General features: G+C 44.3%; 1 protein-coding gene across 1 annotated transcript in view; it reads left to right on the top strand.

The window, feature by feature from the left end:
- The window catches only part of Ser (protein serrate), a 78,845-nt gene that overhangs the window by 23,143 nt on the left and 28,972 nt on the right, over positions 1–26,730 (top strand). The window contains exon 2 of the mRNA XM_076803282.1: positions 4,674–4,973. Within this exon, the coding sequence (XP_076659397.1) occupies positions 4,674–4,973 (300 nt within the window). The remainder of the gene's footprint in view (positions 1–4,673; positions 4,974–26,730) is intronic.

Raw genomic sequence — 26,730 nt, 5'->3', positions numbered from 1 at the left:
TTGACATCGTTATCCATAATTATCGGTGATATTAACCCTGAACGGTCCGGAAGTATTTCAAGTTCACTTCCCACCAGGTCCAGGCTATTTTTCATACGAAGAGAAAGTGTGGACTCAACATTTTTATATCAAGTATAGAAAGGAAGATATTTATATTTTATTTATATTTTATTTATATTTATATTTTATTTCAAGTTCACTTCCCACCAGGTCCAGGCTATTTTTCATACGAAGAGAAAGTGTGGACTCAACATTTTTATATCAAGTATAGAAAGGAAGATATTTATATTTTATTTATATTTTATTTATATTTATATTTTATTTCAAGTTCACTTCCCACCAGGTCCAGGCTATTTTTCATACGAAGAGAAAGTGTGGACTCAACATTTTTATATCAAGTATAGAAAGGAAGATATTTATATTTTATTTTATATATATTTATATTTTTTACTTTCTTAAAAGTGCCGTTAAGGGCTAATGATGTATTTGATGATTGAAGAGCGAAGCGTTTCGACCAAGAAATACCGTTAGAATCTACAAGTTCAGCGTATATGTCATTTTAACGTGCAAAGCAACTAACAAAACGCACAGTTACTGTCAAAGAACGGACATTTTCTTTTTATTTTTATTGTACAGTTGTAACCTCCGATAAGAGGTTATTCTTCAGTCTATATTACATATATAATATTACAATAATAACCTTATACTAATGTGTAGGTAATGTAAGAAGCACATATCAGTTGGAGTCACTTAATTGTTAATGGACGTGATAGTGACATTATATACAGAATCCACAATCTTTCAGGAAGGAACATAAGATCTTGCATAGTGTGTTTGTAGGTCTGTAGTATATTACACGACATGGTAAGAAGAAAATCCCCGTAATCTGAGGTTATATATAAAGTTCAATCTGTGAGTGTCACGTACAGAATATTGCCATAAGACCTGATCAATATCCTGTGTCTCATGACCACATGAACAGCCAGGGTTACCACATTGACCACATTGATTTTAGCTAGATAGAAGTAAAGACCACAATGACCAGATCTAATTCCGTTAATGGTCACAATGGTTTCTCGAGATCAATTTTTTCCCGTGTATCAGGGTTTCCTTCAGATTTCATATGCAACAACCTAATACAGTGATTTCTTTATATATGTCGCCAAGGCCTGGATGATAAACGTCGCGGAATTATGCCCACTACCGAGGGGTATACGAAGAGGCCTCGGACACCGAGAAGTGTAAACATAACACGGCTCGGATATGTCTTCTGGACGATACATGACGCTATCAAGACCCGTGTTGTTCACATATATCGAGAAGTCGCTGTAGATGGTGTTACCACTGCAGCGTGCAATTAGCTCCGTGTTGAAGGTGTTAACGAACGCGTTCCTGGGACAGTTGGGCCGAGGTTTTACGCACGGTTCCCCGCGTTTTGCGTCTCCGGTGGACATTATCCGCGATTTAGAGATCGCGTCGGTTCCCGCGAGGCTCGTCCGCGAAACCGCAGAAGCCGAGAGAGGAGAGGAGCTCTCTCGGTTCACCGGGGAAAATGTCATTCGCGGCACGGGGTTATATAACGTAGTAGGAAGCGCGTCGTGGAAAGCAAAGGCCAGCAGACGATCCTCCGCGCTTTCTACCTTCGATCTTACTCTTACGGTAATTACGGAGGGCCGCGCGCGGGGTACCCGGGGCAGCGTGTGCACGATCACACACCGATTCCTCACCAACACACATACACACTGACACATACGTGTGCGCGCGCGCGCGCGCCGTCAGGCCACCGGCCAATGCACGTGCTCCCCCTGCGATATGCAGTTGCGATGCAGTCGTCGCGTCGCCTCGGCCGATGCATTCGAAACCGATAGGTGTAGGTGAAGTGTACGTAGCCCGTGGGGTTTCGTAACCGGACGATGAAAGGAAGACTCTCTCGAGTCGAGCGTCGAAAGCAGACGATTTCGAGCGGAGCGGAGCGGCGCGGCGCGGCGCGGCGCGTTCTCGCTTTTATTATTAATCGAACTCTCCAACCGACGAAACAAACTCGTTCCACAATGGTTCGCCAGCTCGGAATCCATGTACTGGGTGGTCCAACCTGATCTAGCGATTAAATTTCTGCGTTGTTTTTTTGGCGATAAAAAATGACTTTAGTGGGAGAAATTGTTTAACCCCTCGCACTACGGTTTATTTTGTGATTATAATGATTAGAAGTTCTTCATCGTTCAGGATTTCATGGAAAAGGAAGATAGTTTATATTTATTGTATGCTTATGTTCTCTCCAAAGGATATATGTTAACTACAAGAAAGTAGAATTTTATTTCGGTTTAAAGGAAATTAATAACATACGTATTTAGTAGATTCTATTCAGAATCTTTATCACGGGGCTGATTCGATATTGTAGGTCAAGGGGTTAAGACAAAGAGGACTGTAATATGGCAGTAAAGCCTTTTTTGGGGGTGGATTAGTTTCGAAGACTCCAAGGTCACCTTTACTTTCTTAAAAATGGAATCATACTTTTTTTTATATGCTGTCTGATGCATCTCAACATTTTCTGTAAAAATATCAGACTATGCATGGCGAAAAATGATTAATTTAAGAGATATTTTAGGTTCAATATTGTATAACTTTTTATGTTCATTGGACGGTTGCGACTCTGAAGGCAATAAAGGTCACTTGAACTTACAATATCTTCTAAGTTAATAATTTCTCGACTTACGTAAGTTAATAGTTTTTTTTTAAAGAAAATTCCGAGTTGCATGTTCTTTACGTAATTTATGCACTAGAAAATGTTATGGTCAGAAATATTGTGAACAGATTTGGACGTGGAAAGAGGTGCCCGATTGGACATCGGTGACACGACTAATCGAATTTATCGAAAAATGAAAGCGTCCGTGGCACGGTAGTAAATTGTTCTCGGAGTGGACGAGCAAATGTCAGAGTTCACGGAAGATTTACGGGCTGATGTGCGCCCATAAAATTGTCATACTCGAAAGAACGGGACTGATAAAACTGTTGCTCTCGCGTCGGAGCGCATCGATCAGAAATGTTAATGTGTCATTTGACGTGGAAAGTAGCCGATCCTGAAATGTCAATGCGCGAGGTTTCTCACCAGGCCGATCGGAGAGTACAGCTCGGCGATTTAATGTCGGAAGGAGAGTCAATTTGCGGGAACGCACGCGGTAAATTTCAATCATCGTATGTAATACGGGTGATCCAGGGGGCTCTTCAGGAAATTGCCAGTTACATGTTGAAACTGCTCGGTTTCTTTCACCGAATCGGCTAGGCTAAGCTGCCGGCGTGCTCGTAACAGACACTCGAGAGAGGCCTTTCGCCTCCTGGGGCCGCGTGTCCAGTCTTCCGTTTTCACGAGGCCAGCTGGAAAATCCCGCTGTTTTATTATGCCCATTAGAAAGAACCGACTGAAATCGTGCTGTTTAACGAAGCGCGCTGTAATGAACTCGATAAATTCCATTCCAATTCCATTCTACAGTGTGCCCGGGAACGAGAGAGGCCCGACAGAGGGAGAGGAACGCAAAACTATCGGCAAAAACCGACCCGATTGGTTGTTGATAAATAATCCACTTTCGAAAGAAGTCTCTGTGGAAATCGGAGCAATGCGGAAAACTGACTAACGAATCGAAAAATTAGCAAATCCTTCGATCTAGAGATCCGGATAAGCTGTAAAACACGCCTGTACAATTAAAGATTTCGCTGTAGAAATCTTCCAATTTTTAATAAAATTTTATCGGTGTCCTGGTACCTGAAATGCCGTCTCGGGGTCCCCAAAGTTTACAAAGTTCGGGTATCCGCGACTTCGCGTACCTGAAATTGTAGTCGGCTTGCGTCGAGTCGGAGTCAAGAGTTACAATGTAAAATTAGATTGGATGGCGATGAAAAAGCGCCATACACATGTATTTACAAATTTTTGGAAGTCCAAACCCGACCCGACCCGAACCGACCCGAACCTGAAAGTTCAGAGACTGTTAAGAGACCGTTTAAGACCGTTTGACTGTTTTAAGTCTTGATAAGTTTCACGTTAATTTGATGATAGAATTATGAGTGAACTGCGGATTTTATGCGTTTGCGATAAAAATGGATAGCAGAAACAGTATAAGCATTTATAATTGTTCTTATACTATTTTTAACCTGCTGAACCTCTTGCACTATAACATCGAGTCATACTCGTGACTGATAAACATGTATGTTATTAATTTCACTTTAAATTGAAATAAAATTCAATTTTGGCGTCGTTAATGTACCAGCCATTGAAGAACATATAGGCATACAATAAATATAAATTTTCTCCTCTTTTTAGGAAATTACGAATTACAAAAAAGTTCTAATCACTGAAACCGTCAAATAAATCGTAGTGCAAGGGGTTAATTCTCTTCAAACCGAAATAAAATACTAATTTGTTTTTTTTTTTTAATACTGCATAGTCATCGGAGAAGATATGGGAATACAGTAGATATAAATTTTCTTCTTTTGGGAAATTATGAACGCCAAGAAGTTGTAATCACTGCAGCCGTAAAGTGAATTGTAGTTCAAGGGGTTAAGAGGAGAAATCAATTTTTATTTATTTGTTTTTATTCTGTTTGAGTTTGTCGCAATTGAGGCAGAGAATTTTAGCTAATTACGAGTGACAGTGTTGTAACGAGATGTTGTTGATTGTGCAGGCGACACACGCGAGCGGATTCTTCGAGGTGCAGATCCTCTCGCTGACGAACAACAGGGGCACCCTGGTAGACGGTAGGTGTTGCGGCGGGGGAGGCGATGGCGGAGGAAAAGGAGGATTACCACCCTGCACGACGCCGTGTTCGACGGCATTCTGGCTCTGTCTGAAAGAGTATCAATCGAATGTCACTGCCATCGGCTCGTGTAGCTTCGGCAACGTATCTAGTCACGCCCTCGGCCAGAACACCTTCACCCTCACCGAACCAGTCACCCTGCAACTTCACTTCACGTTTCGATGGACGGTGAGTAGACACACACAGCTACCTTGCTCGCTTCTAGTACAATCGAATAACTCGACTTCAAATTTCAGACTTTAAACAATTCCTAAGTTATTTGTTCTATGAACAAATTTTCCAAACAAAGATTTCGTGGTTTCCAGGGGGACATGCAGTGCTGTAATCTGTTTTTTGTTACTTTGCTCTTTTATCGAGTTATGGAGGTCAGTTTTTTAATACTGAACCTACCACGGTCAAAATGGCCGGGTTTCTGTTTCAGAATCATTGAAATTATAAAAACGTTTTCATAGAAATTTATTGAATTGACTTCTTCATTTAAGCACATATAATGAAAATCGTACAAAGTTTAAGTAAATTTAATCTTCTCCCTTCTATAAGACGTTTCATTTTTATATATTTTGTGCTGGGTAGGTTTAGTGTTAAATAAAATGCCCAATATTTTTTCTGGAATACGGATAGAACACCGAATTCAGAGTAAAAAGGTATTACACCAAATAGAATTTAAAATTAACAGTTTCTGAGATATTCTCAAACTCAATGAGGATTAAAATGTTCAACGTGAACAATTGCTCTATTTGCATCTTCAGAACGCACAATAATTGCTTTAGAAATGAACTGTCATAAAAAGACAGGATATTCCATTGAAAAAAATACAAAAGTTAATCTTCAAATCTCCTAAATGCTTGCATTTACAAAGAAATTATGCACACAACACGATGTCCCCCTAGATACCATGTGACATTCGTGGACTTTTTGTATAAAGCATAATTTAGAAATTACTCAAGGTGATCAAGTTAGGTGTCTCATCTTGTACATCGCTTGTTACCACAAACAATCCTACAAAATCTTTCAACGAGGCGTTGTGATCAAGTTGGCCAATGTTCCTCATTATCGTTGCAAACAATAAGCGAATTTCGATATTCGAGGACGCGCTACGCGTATAAACATTTGTTACCGCGGCGATCGAATCCGCACGATCTTGCAACGAATCTTTATCGCCCATTCGGGAACGTTAATTGACGCGCAAACACGGCCGAGGCGCGGTTTGTAAAATTAATTATCCCTCCGGGAATGCTCCGTTCAAATTTGCTCCTCCCGTACGAAAACGAAATAGAATTTGTACGAATAATTCCCCGGGTGAATCACCCGGGATAGTTCCTCGAACTGGGAGGATTCAGCGGCCGGCCGAGGAAATGTTTATCCACCATTACGCTTTAAACAAACACGGGCTCCTCTCTTTCGCGGCGTTCGAATCCTCGTAAACGGCGTTAATGATATTTTCTCAGTCAGCTCGAAAGACGAAGCACGGTTTCGAAACCGTGAACGGATCCTCGCGAAACCGACTCGCGCGGGCGCTGCGCAATCGTCGAAACCGACGTTTTCGATTCTCGTAATGAATCGGCAGAGGGTTCCCGGGGGCCCTTTCGACGACTATAATAAGTCTATCTAAATCAAGTATCAACCTACGAAAACTTCTGGTTTTGATGCATTGCCAATGTGACCGATCTGTGTGGGTACTTGTGAAAAATTTGCATTTTCGTATTGGGATTGTCTATAGCGTCCTTCAAGCGAATTTGTACGCGTGTTTTAGTGATTTGATACTTTTATGATTCGTACAAATTAAAACAGCAGTACAGTGAATTCTCGATATATGTCAACAACACTGTTTACACTCTTCGGCGTCCGAGGCCTCTTCGAAACCCCTCACGGGGTACGCCCCGCGGTAGCGAGGATAATACTGCGGCGTTTATCATCCAGGCTTTGGCGACATATATGGAGAAATCACTGTATTGAACTCAATCCTTGACGGTCCGGAAGTATTTCAAGTTTACTTCCCACCAGGTCCAAGCTATTTTTCATTCGAAGAGAAATTGTAGACTCAACATTTTTATATAAATTATAGAAAGGAAAATATTTCTGTTATAAATTTAAATATTTATATTATTAATTAATTTGATTTTGCCACCGTATACGCGGCATTGGTCCCAGCAAGTAAAAGTGCCGTGCCGCCTGGATGGCGGCATTGGTCCGTTAAGGGTTAAAAAGGACCAGACGTTTGCCCAGCCAGATCAGCTGGCAACGAATGTGTTAACCCTTAGCACTCGAATGGCGACTCTAAGGCGCCACTAAAATTGCTGTATCACAATTCAAAATATTTTTTACATTATTACATTTGTTTGTATTTAATAAATTACTGAACACTTCAGTATTGTACGAGTAAATTGCATCATTTTGATATGTGTAACATTGAAAAAAAATTTACAGGGGGGAATGTCCTAGGTCGGAAGAAATGTTTCGTTTTCGAGTTAAAATAGCTTCGAGCGCAAAGGGTTAACCTATTTGGCAACATGAAAATGTGTGAATCAATTCCGCGGATTTTGTAGAAACGGCCCACTGTGCGCCGTTCTCATTCTCGAAATCGTTGAGAGCCAGCCGAGTGAATCTCAGCGTCGCGTTTCGCAACAATACAGGGAGAGGGGGAGGGGCACCGCCGAAGTCTTCCACGGGGCCCATTGTATCGCGGCGCCGATCGCGAATTTCTAGGCCCGATTCCTTTGTCGATGGCCGGGCGCGCGAGAGAGCCATCGAATCCAAAGGATTTCCGGTCTGTTGATCCTCTATCGGTGAGCTGTTACGCAGAATTCCAGTTCGGTTCCAGTCGCTTGGCAACACACCACTTCTGTTCCTCTAGCTCTCCTTCTCGGCCGCACGGCCCGACCCGACCCCGTCGACCACGAAATCTTCGTCGTACTCCCGTTCGCCTCCGTTGGATTTACAAATCGCGGTATTGTAAAGCAAAGATTGAGGCTGCGCGATTGAGGAAACATCCGCGGGATCGCCCTCGGCACCTACAGCCGGCCGTGGTAACCGCGGAGCATTGAATTTCAAATTCACCCTCCGTCTGCCATCATTCGATACGGTACACGACCCCTGCCCGTTCGGTCAGATATCCCGATTTGAAGCTCGACAGTTGCGCGACAACGGGGGATGAAGATGCACGACTTCGGGGGATGAAGATGCACGGCATCGGGGATGAAGATGCACGCGAGGATTAAGGGTCACGCAATTGTCGTCGTCTGTTTCCGATCCTAATCCATTACCAGCTCTTAATCCACCCCGATCCAACCCTAATCCAATCACCGTCGGCTTGATACACGTCGCCGACAACAGCCGCGGGGGTGGATTACGCTATTATGACAGTTGACGCGGCCCGGGATCTTCTTTCGAACAATAAGACTTCTCACTTCTCGTTACGGTTTCGCACAGACTAATCCGCGATTCCAATCATGCTATCCGCTTTCACTTTGTCCCTTCATAATCGTATGGTTGTCCACAGAAACGGTGTACAGTGTTCACTCGATGTATGTCCAAAACACGGGTCTTGCCAGGGACATATATCGGCCAGGAGGCACTATTCTCTACACTCCTCGGCGACCGAGGTCTCTCGAGCTCTTTGGACCTTCCGGGGTATACCCCGCGGTAGTGGGGATAATTCCGCGACGTTTATAGGCCATGCCTTGGCGACATATATAGAGAATTCACTGTATGTCCAAAACACTGATCTGGTCAGAGACAAATATCGGCCAGGAGATACACGCCGAACGTAGAAAAGGACAGTAGAGGCCTCGATGCATGGCTCCTCATGGGGTATGCCCCAGGGTAGTGGGGATAGTTCTGGGACTTTTATCCGCGAGACATTTGGGACATGTATAGAGTCAACACTGTGCGCAGCGCTTCATCGAATTTACATAAACACGTGATAACAATCCGTTGCTCGTTGTAACCGTTAACACTCTCAACATGTTTTTGATGTAAACTTTTCAAAAATGACGTACTCTAGTATACATCACAAACTAAATGAATTAAATAACCAGTTTTACGTAAATATTAGTATTGAAATCTCTGGGACTGAAACAGTAAAAATATTAGAGAATTTGAAAAATATATTATCTGCAACCTATTAAACGTATTAACCCTTAGCACTCGAATGGCGACTATAAGGCGCCACGAAAAATTGCTGTATCAATATTCAAAATATTTTTTACATTATTAAATTTAATAAATTACTAAACACTTCAGCATTGTACGAGTAAATTGCACGATTTTCGTATGTATACCATGAAGAAAACTATATAGAAGGGAAATATTCTAGGTCGGAGGAAATGTTTCGTTTTGGAGTTAAAATTTCTTCGAGTTCAAAGGGTTAAGAAATAAAATAAACTTCTATATCACTCCAGTTTAGAATAAGTCCAGAATATTTTTATTTTGCATAAAGATGCTCAGTCTAGCAATAATGGACGAAAGTGTATGGTGACTTGTTAGGCCTCGCCTGGCCTCGTGTAACTAATCTTGAATCAGTCGAAGTCTTAGGGTTCTAGTTACTGAAGAGTTATGGAATTCGAGGGGAAACTCGCAACTGTTTTGTCCGAAGTAAGAAGGGCACTTGGCTGCGTCGAAGGGAAACTCGTTGGCAAAGTGGAAAAGTGTTCGACTGCGGTGCACGGTAGCAACTATGGCGTAGGTTTGTCCAATTATTGCCGGGTGTCCTCGAGAGGCTCTCGAGCCATCGAGCAACTCGAAAGACGCCTGGCACGATATATCTTCGAGTAATTAAAAAGACCGTGGCGTCCTCGAGCTAACCGGTGGTGGGACCGTGGGGGTCAGCTTCTGGAGTAGCGATTGCTGGTACATATATATATACATTTGTGCCACCCACGTGACGTGTCACCAGGGCCCCGGTCAGCCCTGTCGAGCGTAATTACGTCGAGACGAACGGCCGATTTCGAGGGGATCCTTCGGGAGGAGGATCCTCTCGAGCCGAGGATGACGACGTGTTTCCTTGCCGAGAGGTATACACAGTGACGGGTACACGTCAAGGGCCCTCGCGTTCGCTACGTAACGGACCGAATCGAGGAGAGAAGAGTCTTTGGGCCAACAGTGGATTATTTGAAGAGCACTGGCCGTGTTTGTATATTTCATAACTCGCTCGCGAGGCTCTAAGAGGGGACCAACGCCGGGGTCCGTTCCTCGAGGGGCGACAAAGGGTGTGTGGGGCCCCGGCGTGTTTCCCCTCTTTCCTCGTGCCCTTAAAGGGGGGGGGGCATAAACAGAAACCCTTGAATTGCTTCCTTTCCGTGAAGGATCGTTTTTTTTTTCTATCCACCCCGCACCATCGGTGGCATTCTCTTTCTTTTCCCGTCGCGGTACGTTTCCTCCGGGCATTTAGCGGCTGCCCGAGCTAATTCAATTATGGTGCCATGGACCAGTAATAAAAAAAATATCTATGGAAAGTAAACACGCCGTGTAAACCGCCGGGTTTTCGAGGGTACGCTAAGCAGACACGCCGGATTCTTCTTCCCCGTGTAATATCGACGGGAACGGGGCATAAGGCGAAGGGGGGGGGCTTAGGATGAAAGCCGCGCGGAGGTATCCACGGTTGCCACGATCATGGTTGCTGGCTGGCTGGCTGGTTGGCTGGCTTGGTAATAACTTTAAGATGATTTTCGCGGCGCCCCGCTCTCGAAAAACGGTACAGCCTGACTTTCATCACTTCGCCGGATAATTCCGTCATTACCGTCTCCGGTGATTGAATACGGTATACATAATCTTTTCCGAGCGGACAACGCGAGCGTTCCACGAACCTGCCACCTGCATTTACCGGGCCCCCTGGGAATCATTGCGTTCTGACTCGTGAATTCTCATCACCGGAGGCTGGGACGACTCGATACGCCAATAACGGAAACGTTTCGCCGCGAAATATGTACAGCATCGTTCGAAATCGTTGCCACGAAATTTAATGGTCCGTCGATCTTTCACCTCGGAAATGAGAATGAATCGCGGCGATTCTCCGTTACGCGAACGCCTTTGCTCTTCTCTGAAATAATCTATGGAAATGCAAAAATAGAAGCGATACAGTCACGGTGTACTCCGCCGTTGTACGAACGTCCTCGCGATGAAATAATTTACGGAGAAATGCGAACATTAGAAAAGAAACTTCTTTATATATTTTACGATAAGATCGAGTACAGTGCGTACAGTTCTTACGGCGTCCGGTTAATGGAAACGCGTGTAAGGTTCCAAACAGTAGTAACAAATCATTTGTTTAGAAGATACTTTCACTTCGCGTTAGAGCATGAGTTATAGTCTATTGCGCGTGTGCGTTACAATGACTTAAGGTTAGATTTAATAGCAGGCTCTCAGCGGTGCCTCGCCTTTTGCACGTTTATTTATGGATATTCATTACACCACTTGCATTTGCATTTGCATCTTTCTTTAATCAATACCGCGTGATTAAGCGAGTCGATTGACCGATCGATCAACCGGCTTCGGAACCGTCGATGCTACCATATCGCTGCTAGGGGTCCGAAAGAATGTTCAAGTGCAGTTAGTTTCACCGGTGGGACGAGACCGTATTGTAGCCCATTAGCTCGCAATCATCGTGCACATTTATCTGTGTCAATGTTACGACGAGAAGTCGAACCTTTCCACCGTCGTCTCTTAAATCTTTATTCCCAAGGACAAACGACCGCAATATTTTAACGTTAAACATTGCGCAAAACCGCCGACCGCGATGTTTGAAATTGTAAAAGTCCCCTGTGCATTGAAAAAATTTCAGTTTTATGTCAGACCGATCAACAACCATTAACGTCCTGCAAAATGAAACGATATTAAGCACACGGAACGAGAGGTACACGCTACCTCTCGAAACGATTATTCAGCGACGGTTTAATGACAGTTGTGCACCATTACATCGTTATAAAATCAGATTATGCCCCCTCGTCGACTGGAGGGTCCAAATGCTTTCCTGCGACGCATAGTAAGGTGACGTAATGTGCTGGACATTGGGAGGAAATGTCGAAATTCAAATTTGAATTTTTAAGATACTATGCGCCTTATGCTCTACAGTATTTTTATATTTCACGGCAATATTTATGGGGTGATGGGGTGACTATTTGTGGGGTGATCTTACGGTAATGTGTTGGACATTGGGAGGAAATATAGAAATTCAAATTTGAATTTTTAAGATACTATGCACCTTATGTTCTACAGTATTTTTATATTTTGCAGGACTATTTAAGGGGTGATGGGGTGACTATTTGTGGCGTGACCTTACGGTAATGTGTTGGACATTGCGAGGAAATGTCGAAATTCAAATTTGAATTTTTAAGAAACTATGCAGTATTTTTATATTTCCTGGCACTATTTATTCCAAGGCGTTCAATATTAAACACCTTGATACACCTTCTTTTATTCTGATGTTCATTCTAGCGTATCTATTTTACGCCTTCACTATCAACTTGATAATTTGCGTACAACTTTTTTTACCGTTCTAGGTTTTTGAAAAATCTGAAAAAATTCTGGAATACGCGTTGAAGTCCCTATCGTGATATTTAATCGTTTGACCGTCAAATGTTTAAAATCTTAACGGGAAAAAGAGATATTTGAAAGAAAGGAATTCAGGAGTAAAATTTCGCTCCGAACATAAACGCCTCGGGTCGCCCACGGAGGGTTAAACATTTTTCCGAATACCGCGTCGTTTTCGAGATATTTAAACGCGAACTTCTCAAATGTACGAATCGTCGTGCACGCTGGCCGGAGTGTGCGAAGTGACGCGGGTTCCCTCGGCAATAATGACAACCAAACTCGACGAAACTGGCGGTGCTGCGGTTGGTTGCCGAAAAGAAAAATGGCCCTCCTCGTCGAGCGTCCTTCGACTTTCTCCGTTTGCAATTTCAATAGCGGCGTAAAGAGCCTAAGGAGGGAATAACCGCCTTTGCAGCAGCGGTAGCATAATGGCACAGGAAACGATCAGCGAGATGAGAGTAGTATACGGCGAGCTTTTGCACAATCCTGTTCTATGTGTGTCTTCAGCCAGACGATACGTTTCTTTCCTTTCTCCGGCCACGTGTGGTCCTCTCTCTTCTTCCCGCGGGTCCCATCTCGGTCCCGCGACTGCGAAACACCATCGCGCATAAATCCGCTTCGTGTTCCGCGGGGCATCTTTGTCTTCGTTTCGAGGCCCGATAATTTCCCCGCTCTTTTCATCGCCGAGAGACTTCTTCACTCTTTCCCACATCGCGAGAGGCTCCTCCGAGTGCCGCCATCGCGTCGTCGCCGCCGCCGCGCCGCCGAGGATATTCCCCGCGAATCCGCACATGCACGTTGCACTCGCGTGCACACGTTGCAAACCCAGCGAATCGCGTCGAAACGAATAGGTAGAGGCGTCTATTCTCGGCGCACAATATCCGCGGCCGGTGGAGGCCTCCGATGATGTGGGCGCCTCTGTCAATGATGCGACGTCACGGCTGCCGGGCCCACGTGGACCTTACCGTTGCCCTCGTTCGCGTATTGTGCCGGGCGAATTAGCGAGACGCTTCGCTCGCCGAGGCGAGTACGCTTCGGGGGAGGCTCGATTGGAAACTGCTCTCGCTGATTCAATCTCTCTTTGATGACGGCTAATGGACGCGTTAATATAATAGCCCGCAGAGTATCGGCTCGAACGTCTCCGATCGAATCGGTCTAACCCCTCAGCCGAAGAAACGCCACACCCCGCTTAAACGGAAGATACCTTGTCCCTTTTCGTGTCACAATTTTGTACACAGGTGCAATGTCACATACCCGATCAGCTGACAGAATATTTTTCTACACGCAGTAGAATCTCAATTATCCGAATCTCCGATATATAACTTTTTCATTGTCCGAGTACGTTTCACGCGTAAATAGTTCAACGGGCTTACGGGACACGTCGAAATGACGGATTCTACTATTTTTAATTTACGATTATCGAGATTGTAATGATTAGACTGCGGATTTTATGCATTTATCACAATTATGGGTAAGCACAATTTAACGCAGTGGACGTATTAAAAAGATTTAAGGACATCAGCGTATTGGTTTCAGCTTAATAAACCAATTAAAGGAAGAAGAAAATTTTTGTTTCGCTCCTGTGTCTTGCAATCAATGCAAACATTTTTGATTTTGCATAAAGATCCGCGGTCTAGTAAGGAGTATATAATATTTAAAATATTTAAAAAATGACTAATAATATGGACAGACACTTTTTCGTTATATTTATAAAGTAAAACGGTCACTCTTAGTACTCCGTAAACCTAGTGTTAAAACAAACTATGTACATAATGTACAACACAATTTATTGTGCAACTCGGTCAAGATTTAAGTAGCCAGGTAACCGTTCTATTATTCGAACACTAGTGTTCCACTGACTAGTATAATCGAGGTTCTACTGTACTCAAAATTATACCTAGGGACAAATTTAAGAAATATTGGATACATGTCTGTTCTTATACTTCAGGACTTCTTGATACTTAAGATTCTTAAACTGTATCGAAGTCTTTGTTTCGCTGTGTTTGAAAGAAATTATTACTACGTAAATATTTAATTTACATCGTTCTCTTTTCCGACAGTTTTTGAAATCGATAAGCTTTAGGAAGCCTCGAGAGGACGGCCAAAGTGCTTGCAGGTAGGGTGACCAACAGATTGAGCTCGCTTCTTTCAACGTTTACGTCTCCGAATCAGTTCCGTGTCGCGCAATTACGATGCCAGCAGCACACCAAAAAATTGCACGAAATTCTCTCCCGGACGCGTTTAACATCTCGAAGCTAATTTGTTCGAGCATTTCGCGTACTTTCGAAGCAGCTGCGCGGTTCTCGAAACGAGTTGAAAAAGGAATCGCAAAGCACACGAGCTAATGGGCGACACACTAAATTGAATCTCGCCAGGAATATGAATCGTATAAAGTTTCCAGCCGCCGCCGGGTGGATCAATCAGCCGGCATTAATTACGTCGGCAGACTTTCTCACGTTCGTCCGCTAGAAATTTAATGGGTAAACATTGATCGACGTAACTGGAACCGGACCAACGGAACTCCGCCGACCCACTCTCGCGTAATAGAGAGAACCGTCGCGACGCGGTGCAAATCGTTCCGAGGCGTAAAGTTTCCCAGGTGGCAGAGAGAGAGAGCGAGAGAGAGAGAGAGAGAGAGAGAGAGAGAGAGAGAGAGAGAGAACGCTATCGGCGGTGCAATTAGCACGACCGTATTAAACAAACCGATATCGCGGCCGAAATAAGAAAAGAGAAAACGGGGTTCGCGTCATCGGGTCGGGTCGGGTCGGGTCGCGGAGCTAGGGAATCGGCGCGGTGCCTGTTACCCTCCTTTCTCCCGGTACTCGTGATAAATTTCGATAATTATAGACCCGATAATAGTCCGTGTAATGATAAACGACACCGGCGTTAACGGTGGACGGATAAAAAGCTCGGGGAACGAAAATGAAGGAGTCGACTGGCACGCCTCGTATCCCCGCAGGGGATCATGAGTCAGGGACCAACAGGTGTATTCCTGCGTCTCGGGCGACTACTCGCCTCGGTCTCTTCTGCATACTTTTCGGCTTATTCGCTGACCCTTTTGTCGAGCCTTTCGTTTCTCTCTTTTCAATGTTCCGCCGCGCCGCATTCGCTCGCCTCGCTCGCCTCGCTCGCCTCCGCTCGCCTCCGCTCGGCGGATAGAACGAGTTCGGCGGATGGAACCTCTCGGACCCCATGCGGACCACGCCGGCCCCGAAGAATGAACGACCCTTATTCACCGACTTTGTATCCTCGACCGTAAAACATCCCGAAATTGTTTATGGATTGCTCCTTGCGCGCGATAAGGCTCCGGCTGGGGCCTTTGTTAATTTCGACCACACTGCAGCGTCTACATCGATCCACAGATAAAACGGACACCGTTGCCCGGAGATTTGTCTGACAAGGCTACTTAGACGCCGGCTTGAATACCGGTGAATACCTTCACCGATCCCGAGGTTTTCGGAGTCCTTTTTGCAACCGGTGCGTTACTTCTCCGGAGAGTCGAAACCTTCGCGCGCAGCTCTCTTCGACCATACGCTTCTCAGAGATAGTTGCACGTAAGAACCCAGAACAATATTTCGCACTTTGATACAACAAATTATGTCTTATTTGTAGCGTCACATTTTAAAGGAAGAGATCAATCATTTTACAGTACACTAGCACCTCGATTCTCGGAACCTCTGATGTCTCAAGTCTTCGGTATCCCACGCAGTCTTCAGTAACATGCTTCATACGTAGATAGCTTGATCTAAGACAATCCACACGCAATACTATTTATTGTACAAACTCATTAAAATTGAGTTTAGATAACTAGACAGCGGATTTTATGCATTTATGACAAAAATGAGTAGGTGTGATTTAAAACGGCGGAAATATTCTAAGATTTTAAAAATCAGGTTGTATTGTTTTCAATCTGGTAAACCTTTAACACAAGATTTATGGGACCCGTCAAAATCACTGGTTCTAATATTTTTCATTTACTATTATAGAGACTGTGAAGATCCATCTACGTGAAAGTACCCAACAAATTTATTTCTTTGTGTATATATTATTTAAGAAATTGCGAAAAACTTGGATAGACACGTTCTTCTTATTTTTATAAAATAATGTAACATACTTTTAGTGCTCCGTAAACCTACTGTTAACCCATTTACATCATTAGCATCTATATACGCTCAATTTTCCTGGGCACTATCACCGGAGCGTATATATACGCTCAATTTTCCTGGTCACTATCACCGGAGCCGTATGCATACGCTGAATTTTGTTGGTCACTATCACTATTCGTTAGTTAAAAAATAGAGGAGGGTGTTGTTGGAGATGAAAGTAGTAATTTTTTCTTATAATGTATTCATTGTAGTCATTTTTGTATTTAAATATAATTGTTAAAAAGTTTGATGATAAAGGCCTTCTTTTCATATTTCTTTATGATGCAAATGGGGTAAGAAAGAAAATAAATTTCAATTTCACTCGAGTTTGTTGCGGTTCAGGTAGAATATATTAATTTTGCTTGAAAATCCGCTGTCCAATTACGACTGAGTAAATATTCTACTATACGAACAGCTAATTCCACACAATTTTCACCCTGGGTACGTTCGAGATGGGAACATAAAGATGACATCCAAGAATCGCGACAGATAGAAAGTATTCCTGTGACACGACAACCTCGTAAACTTTCCGAGGAACGTACACCCTCGGGATTGTTTTATTCCTTCGGCCTTCCAAGCGATTCAGCGGTCCTCCCATCTGCATTCTCTTCTAGCGGCTTGGCGTAGGCCGCTGGAAAAAAGTAAGCAGCTTACGTAATTAACTCCGTGATTAATTATCCATTGGGACGCGGCCGAGGGGGGCATCTAATGGCGAGCGTTGTACGCAGGGCTCAATAACGAAGCAGCTACCAGCCGAGGGCCGGGGTTTCAGATAGCGATCCGGCGCGGTCGCAAAAGTCGCAGTCGTCGCGCGGACGCCACTCAGTCTCCGAGTTCGTGTATCAGATACGCACTGCTTTACATATTTAAATGAAGACAACGATTCGAAGCTCGCGGTGTGCTGTCCGGATAGAGATATTCGTGGCGCATCATTTATATTTCCGAGCGGCCCGGACCGGGCCGATTCTAGGCGCGCGCTGGCATAAATCACGCCGAGGCCGCGGCGCAGTTACGGAAGCAGGATCGATTTGTCAAAAGGTCGGGTGTAGTACGCGAACCGGTCGTTGATCGGCGGTACGGCACCAAAATCGTTCTCGCGATGCCAGCGCGCGGAAAAGACCGTTTTCTGAACAAAACTCCACTTAGTAAACCGGTGCTTCTAATTGCTACAAAGAGGCAGGTCTGTTTGGCCCAACTATACAAAAGTTATTCTGTTTTAACTCTTCGGGGACGACGATTAATCTTCGGGATCCACGTGACATGGTGTTACAGATGTTACAATAATCTCCTGATGATTTAGACTTTTTAACCCTTAACGGTCCGGAAGTATTTCAAGTTCATTTCCCACCGGGTCCAAGCTATTTTTCATGCGAAGAGAAAATGTGGGCTGACCATTTTTATATCAAGTATGGAAAGGAAAATATTTATGTTATAAATTTAAATATTTATATTATTAACCCTTTGCACTCGAATACTGACTGTAATGCACCACTAAAAATTGCTGTATCATTATTCAAAATATTTTTTGCATTATTAAATTTGTTTGTATTTAATAAATTACTAAACATTTCGGTATTGTACGAGTAAATTGCACCATTTTTGTATGTATAACATGAAAAATATATATAGAAGGGCAATATTCTAGGTGGGAAGAAGTGTTTCGTTTTGGAGTTAAAATAGCTTCGAGTGCAAAGGGTTAATTAATTTGATTTTAATTTTGAATTAATTTGATATGCGGCATTAGACTCCGGTAAGTAAAAGTGCCATGCCGCTTATATGGCAGCATTGATCCGTTAAGGGTTAACATTTTCCCTGCCTATCTTCAAATTTTAGGAAATAAACAATAACGCACGAAACCACGTCGAATCTAACAATTTGACCATCTGTAATCGATTTTGAAGTATTTTGAAATATTTGAGTCAGCACGGCGTACTGATGTCGGGTCCGAGGGGTTACCGGGGCGTTCGAATATTAATGCGAGTAACTGTATCCTAGAAACACTTCTGTAAGGACTTGAAACACCAGCATGAAAGTTCACTTTTTGATTTTTATTCATTGCCGACGCGTCGTGTGCCTCGAGCAATCGAGCCATCGAGCAATCAGAAAGCCGATGGACGCTCGATCGTCGAGCGTCCGTGAGATTTACGTTCCCCGGTCTTGGAAAAAACCGCGCCGTCCACTTTTTAGCGGATTTTACGCGCGTTTCAGGTGTCCGGCTAACGATTGTGCTCTCCTGGCCACGAGGGAGGGGGAGAGGGAAGGCAGCACAGCTATAAAACGTGCAATTAGCGTACGAAATTTTCAGATCGGCACGGAGCGATTCGCTTCCTCGAAGGAACCGGCTGATTTATCGACGATGCGCCGCGACGATTACGAGCTGCGCGGTGCGCGGTGCGCGGCGGCCGCGGTCGATCGCCCCGAACGGAAGCGTCGTCGATTTGTCAACACTTCCGCGCTCGTTTTCGACCCGGTCTCTCGTCGACCGGGAAGATATCTGGCCTCTGGGACAGGGCAATTACGAAACCGACACGCAACAGAGAGAGAGAGAGAGAGAGAGAGAGAGAGAGAGAGAGAGAGAGAGAGAGAGCCCCCTCTCCCCCCTTCCGTACCCGGTCGGAGATTTATCGGTTTCGCGTGGGATTAATGCGTTTCCGCGTTCCCGATTCGAATTCAATCGCGGATTTTTTCTGCGGCTCGTTAATTACGCCCTGCGTCCCCATAACTCCCGGGCCCCGTGATTATTAATTATCCCCGTGACTGGACACCCCTCTCCCCCCACCCTATCCAGAAACGAACGGAGATACCGGGCTCACGAGATACGCCCAGAAACTCATCGATTACACGAAACAACCGGGCTGTGCCCTCGTTGACGCGGCAGGGGTCCCGGAATATCCGCGCTCACGTTCCAGATTTACGCTCGGCCGCGGACTTATTGGTCAGGTGGTGAGGCCTGTGCCGCGGACACGACACGCACCGTATCCTCTCGCACACAGGTGTACCGTCGCGTATGCAAATGAACGGGGCTGGGGGGAGACTGTCTCCCCGGTTTGGGCAATGCCTCCGACCAACAGAGCTTGTCCAGGCGGGACTCCCTTCTCCACCTGGCCCCGCGGATCGCTCGCTTTGGGCCCGTCTCTCTTTCGGTCCCGTGTGTGAACCCGCTGCGCGGACCGCATACCAAACTCCTCGCGTCCGAACCCTACTCCTCGTCCTTCTCCTCTCTCTCTATCTCTCTCTCTCTCTCTCTCTCTCTCTCTCTCTCTCTCTCTCTCTTTCTCCTCTTCTCTGCTAGTTAGCCGACGTGTTTCCCGAACCACGTTTTCTGCTGCCTCCATAGGCCTTGACTCTTTACCAAGGATGTGTGTGCGCGCGCCCAACGAGGCACTCGAAGGGACTTACAAATACCCTGGCCAAGATTTTCGCGTTTATTCTGCCCGATTGCTCCGTGGAATTCGCGTATCGCCGACTGCGAATGCGTGTACACCGTGCGACGTATCGGCTACTGCTAGAATCTCGAATCCCTTGCCGATGTACGCGCACGTATTTCGGGGACCCTCGGAATCGGATTTTGTACCGATTCCTTTGAATTTTTAACGCGTTCCCTCGGGTCACCTCTCGGTTAACTATTCGTCGACCTGCTTCGACGATTAATGTTCTTATGTGACAGTGAACAGTCTAGATCGGCGGGTTACTATTTTTAATCAAAATAATGGAGATATTCAAACAGTTATCAATTTCTTATGAAGCAAAATAATATTCTATTTTGTTGTTGACGATATAATTGGAGAGCACATATAAACTTCTTTCTCTTCCTAAAAAATTATGAACGACAGAAGTAAAGTAAAATAACTTGTAGTGCAAGCGGTTAAAGGAAGAATTAACTTTCTGTTTATTGATGTAAACAATTTTTATTTCGTATAAAGATTAAGCAGTTTAATTATATCGTTTCCCTTATCTAGAATTTTATAAAGTATGTAGATTACGAGAACAGAAAGACGTATAGAGTCGATAGTCACACAACAACAATTCTCCAACAAGCCTGGAACAGTTTAAAGTTTCACGGACCGACAGAAGTCAGATAAGTTGCCATTTCGTCAACTTTCAAAGTCATGCGAGCGGTACCATGACGCAAGTGGATTTAATAATCCACCGACTTTATGAAAGATTATTTGCGTTCACCAGTCATACATCAAGGCCCGACAAAAATATTCGAGACAGTTTTTCTACCCACATCGTTGGCTTGTCTCGCCAAGGAATGACTAATATTTTAAGGAATGATTGATCGGTTCCGATTTAATCGCCTTATCGAGCGATTCGATCAACGAGGCCAGCCCGAAGCACGCCTTCGAGATCCACCACTCTCTGGATCCAACGTTTCTGTAAACGTACAAACATTCTCACGCTGGATTCTAGCAACCACAGCGTCGTCAATCTTTATTGACACTTAGCACACGAATGGCGACTACAAAGCGTCACTAAAAATTGTTATATCATTATTCAAAATATTTTTGACATTATTAAATCTGTTTGTATCCAGTATATTACTAAACATTTCATGATTGTACGAGTAAATTCTACTATTTTCGTATGTATAATATGAAAAGAAAATATATTGAAGTTTCGTTTGGGAGTCAAAATGGCTTCTACAAAGCGTTAACACTTCTAGCGATCACACACATCAGCCTCAAAAATTCCATCAAAGCGAAGTGAATCGAATGGAATAAAAATCGAAAAGTTCCAAAATAATTCTAAGAATACTCTTTCGCCCTTCTAGTATTTTGCAGATTGTACCTAAGTGTGCCAGTAATTCAAAAATGAATTTACAAATTTAAACAAATAAATCCATCGCCTATTTCTGGTAGACATGGCAATACTCAATAACCGTTAACGGTGCGCCAGAACTTGAAAATATTTAGAATATATAGAAATTATTTAGGATCATTCTCGATTATTATTCGCGATTGAGGACATTTTCAAGGACCCGTCTCGACCCCGAACAGAATGTTCGACCGGAGATTTTCGCAGACGCGGTTTTTTCTAACCGGCATTTCCCCGGCGCGCGGCGTGATTACTCTCATAAACTAATTCAGGCTCCATCGATCAACGTCGCGCGGTTTCCCCGGCGAGATCCGCGGCAGGATTCATTGAGAGGCGCGTCGTTCTATCCATAAAGCGTCGATGAGCACATGGAGGCTCCGCGAGAGCTCGAGGGTCGGCGAGGCATTTAATACGAGGAATGCCGGTGTGTTCCGTGGGCCTCTGCCAGGATGCAGGTAGAGGCCACCGGCACACACTGGCACTGGCAACTGGCAACTGGCAACGGCAAACGGCAAACGGCCACCACCGTCAGAGAACCGCGCAGTGCGCGCGGGCCCGACTGGGCTGACTCCTCCTTCGGGCCCCTTTAAGCTCGGAGGAGCCGCGACATCCTATACGAAGGAGGCTTCTTGGCCTTGTGCCCCTGTGAATAGTGGCCGGCAACGGCGGATTCTCCTCGTCCCCTGTCGCTCGAGAATCCCCTTCGTTCTTTCGTCCCTTTCTGCTCGTCCAGCGTGTCCGCTTCCTCCTCGGAGACTGCGCTTTTTTCCTGGACTCGCGGTCCACCACCATGGCCTTTCTACGGGTTCCGGGGACACCGCGAGATTTATTAGCCGGCCGGCTAATTGGGAAGCGAGGACGGAGGGAAAGGATTCCAGAACGAACGAAGCGTTCGCCGCCCCCTCTCTTTCTTTCCCTTTCTCTCTCCTCTCTCTCTCTCTCTCTCTCTCTCTCTTGGAGAATCGTCGGAATTTCCAGGGAACCAACAACAACCCTGACTCCTCCGAGCTGTGCTTGGATCCCCTTCTCCGAATCTTCTTCTCAAGGGAGGAACGCGACTGCGGATTTATCGCATCGCGACACGCTCTGTCTGACCTCCATGTTCCTCCGAGACGTGCCCGGAGATTTAGGGTCAACCGGGGGGCGCACCTCTTTCGACCACGATCGGGAGCCAAGCTCCTGGCGGCATTCACACTTTGTCGAGAATCCAGGATTCCGTCGTATCCCGGCTTTTGAAAACGATCAGAGCGGAGAATCCCACGACGGGACGGGACGCTGGAAACTGTCCGCCGGGATGTGTATTATACTACCGCTCGTAATTATTCGGACGAGTCTGGACGAAAGACGGAACGCTGCTCCTGGGAAGCGAAATCGCTTCGTCTGAAAAGTAGCCGCTCGGTTCGTAAATTAGGACCGAGTAATTTCTGCCTTTATGCGATGTTCGAACCTGTGGAACCAATTTGGTGGAACTGCAAATGGATTGACCAAGTAAAACCGTAAAGACATTGCAAGAATTGCGACGTTGCGTCATTCTCAATTTGTTGGAATTATTTGAAGAGGAAATTTTCATCTGGTTTCTGTTTCTTACAATTGACTTGGACAATTTTGTACAAAAATCCGCAGTCTACTCGTCATGCTCTTTTTTCTCAGTCGAGATATACGTACACAGGCACACACATCAAACTACAGTTCACACTCACTCTTGGACATACTTCAGGCTACAGTTCATACTTCAGGATCTTGTTGCCACTTCGCGAGTGTGCATCCTCTTTCTCGTGGGAAGTATTTATGATCTAATTCGGCTTGTGAAGTTTCAATGGAAACAGAAATTGCGATCCAGGATACGTGTAATTAACAGCATTGTATGATGGGTGTTAGCGATTCTAATAGAGTCTTTTGTGCTGATATGGGACACTTGTCGTTAATTTTCAACAGACGAAATAGATAATCATTATTGTTCGGGAACGGTGGTGCATCCTCCATAAATATTTACACGTTTCGTCAGAAGCTTGTAATTATCGCGACACGAATGCTTTGACACGTTCTCGAAACTTATGTTCCTGATAGTCGCGCTTCTACCATTATTGCTTAATTAAAGGACTCTTTCTCATAGCCTCTGTGTCCTGAATATTACGACATTTAAAATAAACACTTTAAATAATTCTGTACATGTTTAAAACATTTGTTTCCGTTTAACGAAAGAACATAACAATAGGTACCATTCCCATTAAACCATAATTTTAATTTAATTAGCGTTTTCGTATGATCCAGACTTTTTAGTAAATTCGTGAGTGCCGTGGCATCAGTACACGGCATCATGTTGCTATAATTAAGAAAGAATGCGTCCTAAATATTACGACACTTTAAATATGAAATGAAATGCAGGCCAGAACAGTTTAAATAATTCTGTGCATGTTTAACTCTCATTCGTTTGTCAATTTGACACAAAGCTCACGGATATAGTATAGATAACGCAATTTCTGCGTATTTTTTATCAGTTGTGAACCACGAGAATAATCATAGTTTCACCCTCTATACCTCCGTGTATCTCCGAAGTCACTGATATATTTTCGAGTCTAATCTTTTTTAGTCATAACATAACAAAGGATCTTTTAATTGTTATTTTACACGTCCATTCACATTCAATTTTTTGTTTATACTATGAATTCATTGCTGATTGCACAGGGTTAAACTTGTCTCGGTTCAGCATAGGATTTTCGCACTCTTCAAAAAAGAATTTACAAAGTTCATTATCGTATACGCTTCCACCGCATGGGTTTTTTAAAAGTATTTTGTCAATTTAGCATCGTGGGAAAAATGAAGCTGTAGAAACGAGGGACCAGTGAGGATTACAAGGTTTATTCCCATTCGCCCAAAAAAGAAAAGACAATTATCCATAATTTCGACTTACATAATTGGCCTGCTCGTACCATCCACACTTTTTAGAAAACACACGAGTGTCCCAATACCCAAGACCTCAAATTCTCGGTGGTAGATCGAAAGGAACGACTTTCAATGAACGCCGATACCACCTCTCTTGGTGTCTTTTGCAAACGATCGAGAGCAGCTTTTTGGATCGCGTTGCGTTTAATTGAGGTATTACGGCAGACGGGCGAACGCGGTGAAATAATGCAGCGGCCCGATGAATAATGCATCGCGCGGCGATTTTACGTAAGGCGCTTTCACGAAATAAATTGGCGTAATCGCCGCGTAAATCCCGGTCGAAATTCGGCCGGGGACAGGGTACAGGTCTCTCCCCCGTTTCGACGGAGAAAGGTGAAAGATGAAAAACGATCGAGGCCGGGCGCGGTCCATCGTGGAAAGCCGATCTTCGGCACAACTCTCGACGGAAGCGTGTCCGCCTAATTAAGCCGGGGAATGTTTCCGAAATTCCTGGGAATCCGACGAAATCGAATTTCCGAGGGTCAATCGAATTCCCGCGATGTAGAATATATGTCATCTCGTCCCAAAAGTTTCTCCGCGATTGAATATTTTTAAATAACTTTAGAATATGCAAATGACACGATGTAAGTTAATATTAATTCATAACACTAAACCTACCAAACACGAAAAATAACTGAATCGTGGTACCTCATAAAAATGACTAAGCTGTACTTATTTAGATCAGTTCCAGTTGGGAATCACTTCCTGCGGGAGCATCTTTGTAATTTCAATAATTGCGATATAAAAAATATGAAACCGGTCATCGTCGGTGGTAGGTTCAGTCAAAAAACTGGGTTGAATTTGCAATCTAATAGTAGAGACATTACACGAGGTTCGATCGAATTTCTTGCCGGCGAGGATTCTACCCGGTGATCTGCTCAGGCCAGTTTGCGAAGAGGGACGCTGAAAACGGTGGAAGAAATCGAAGGAAACCATGCACTCTCATTCAAGGTTCCCCGATCGGCGCGGCGGCGGGCCTCGGACGTTCTCCTCTGCTTAGTACGCGTCCTCACGTTCCACTCGTTCGATCTTTTCCGCGAAACCAAAGACACGTCGCCTGACATAGAGAAGGAGACGCGTTCTATTCGGCGTACGTAAGTACCTACGTGCACTTACCGGACACACACGCGCACGCGTACACACACGCATACATATACAGCCAACCGAGGGATCGGTACGTGGACGCGTCCATCGTCGCCACGATGGAACGACAGCCGAGCCGAGCCGAGCCGAGCTGATAGAGCCTCCTCGTGCTCTACGTGCTCGCCTCGCTTCCGTCGATACCTTTCGATCACGATTTTCAAGGTACCCACGCTCCTACAGCCCACAATTCTTCTTCGAAATCATCGAAAATCTCTCCCCTCTCGATCCACGTTTCTTTCGCTAATTGCTCGACTTACAACTTACAACCCCCGACACAAAAATAGTACGTCTGTTCGAAAACTATCCCTTTTTATGTTATAGCAAGGGAAAGGGTCCGGAAACTATCCCTTTTTGTGCTATAGTAGGAGAAAGGGTTAATCTTGGTCGATAACGGCGATGGTTCCTTTTGTACGTTGTAGGTTTACAGTGTTCAGTAGTAGCGTGTAATACATGTTACGTTGTTGTCTTACATTTTCTGACATTTGGCCCCCTTTACATAGAAGGGTTTAAAGTGTTCGGATGCAGTGGATAATAGTATGGCAGAGTCAAAAGTATGTATTTAGCATCGAGGGGTTAATAATTTACAAAAGAAGATGTGTTTACTCGATATATGTCCGAAACACGGATCCAGCCACGGACATATATCGTCTAGGAGATACTATTCTTTGACCCCCGCGACCTTACACTCGAGCTTCTTGACCCCTCCCGGAGTATACTCCGCGGCAATGGGGATAGCTTTGGGACTTTTGTCGGCTAAGCATTTGGGACATATATACAGTATATCCTGAATAAATAAACTGTGGATTTTTATGGAAAATAAAAATTGTATGCATCAATTTCATGGTACAGGAGCTACATAGCCATTAATCTATTTCCTAAATAATTGTAGTAACCTGGAAATATAGCAACATTATTGTTGCAACTATAATTCATCCTCCGGTGTTGGGTCCATATTGGATCCATATTTCTACATTGTAATTTTTTGGTAGCCAGTTATTCAAATCATTGGCTGTTTTCATTGAATGCACTGAAAAGGAGATAAACGTTGATCTTTAAGAACTACGGTAGTTTCGAAAATATTTTAACAAAATTGACGCTTAGGGATTTGTCTAGCCCTAGGTCGTAGTGGTCATAAATTCAAAATTGAATTAAATTTATTAGGTGTTTTTATTGTTTTGCATTTGATCTACTCAGGAGAACTGAATTAGGTTCGTGTTTGTGAAATGCTGTTTGAATTGGTCGCCCACTCGCGATGTTGTAGAGCAAGGAGATCATGATCGACAGACACAGTATTATGAGTTGCATAAAAAATGTATGGTTTAGATACAGTGAAAACGTACTCAGAAATT

This window comes from Halictus rubicundus, chromosome 18 (assembly GCF_050948215.1).
Source record: "Halictus rubicundus isolate RS-2024b chromosome 18, iyHalRubi1_principal, whole genome shotgun sequence".
Lineage (NCBI taxonomy): Eukaryota > Metazoa > Arthropoda > Insecta > Hymenoptera > Halictidae > Halictus > Halictus rubicundus.
This window is presented reverse-complemented; position numbering and strand designations above follow the sequence as displayed.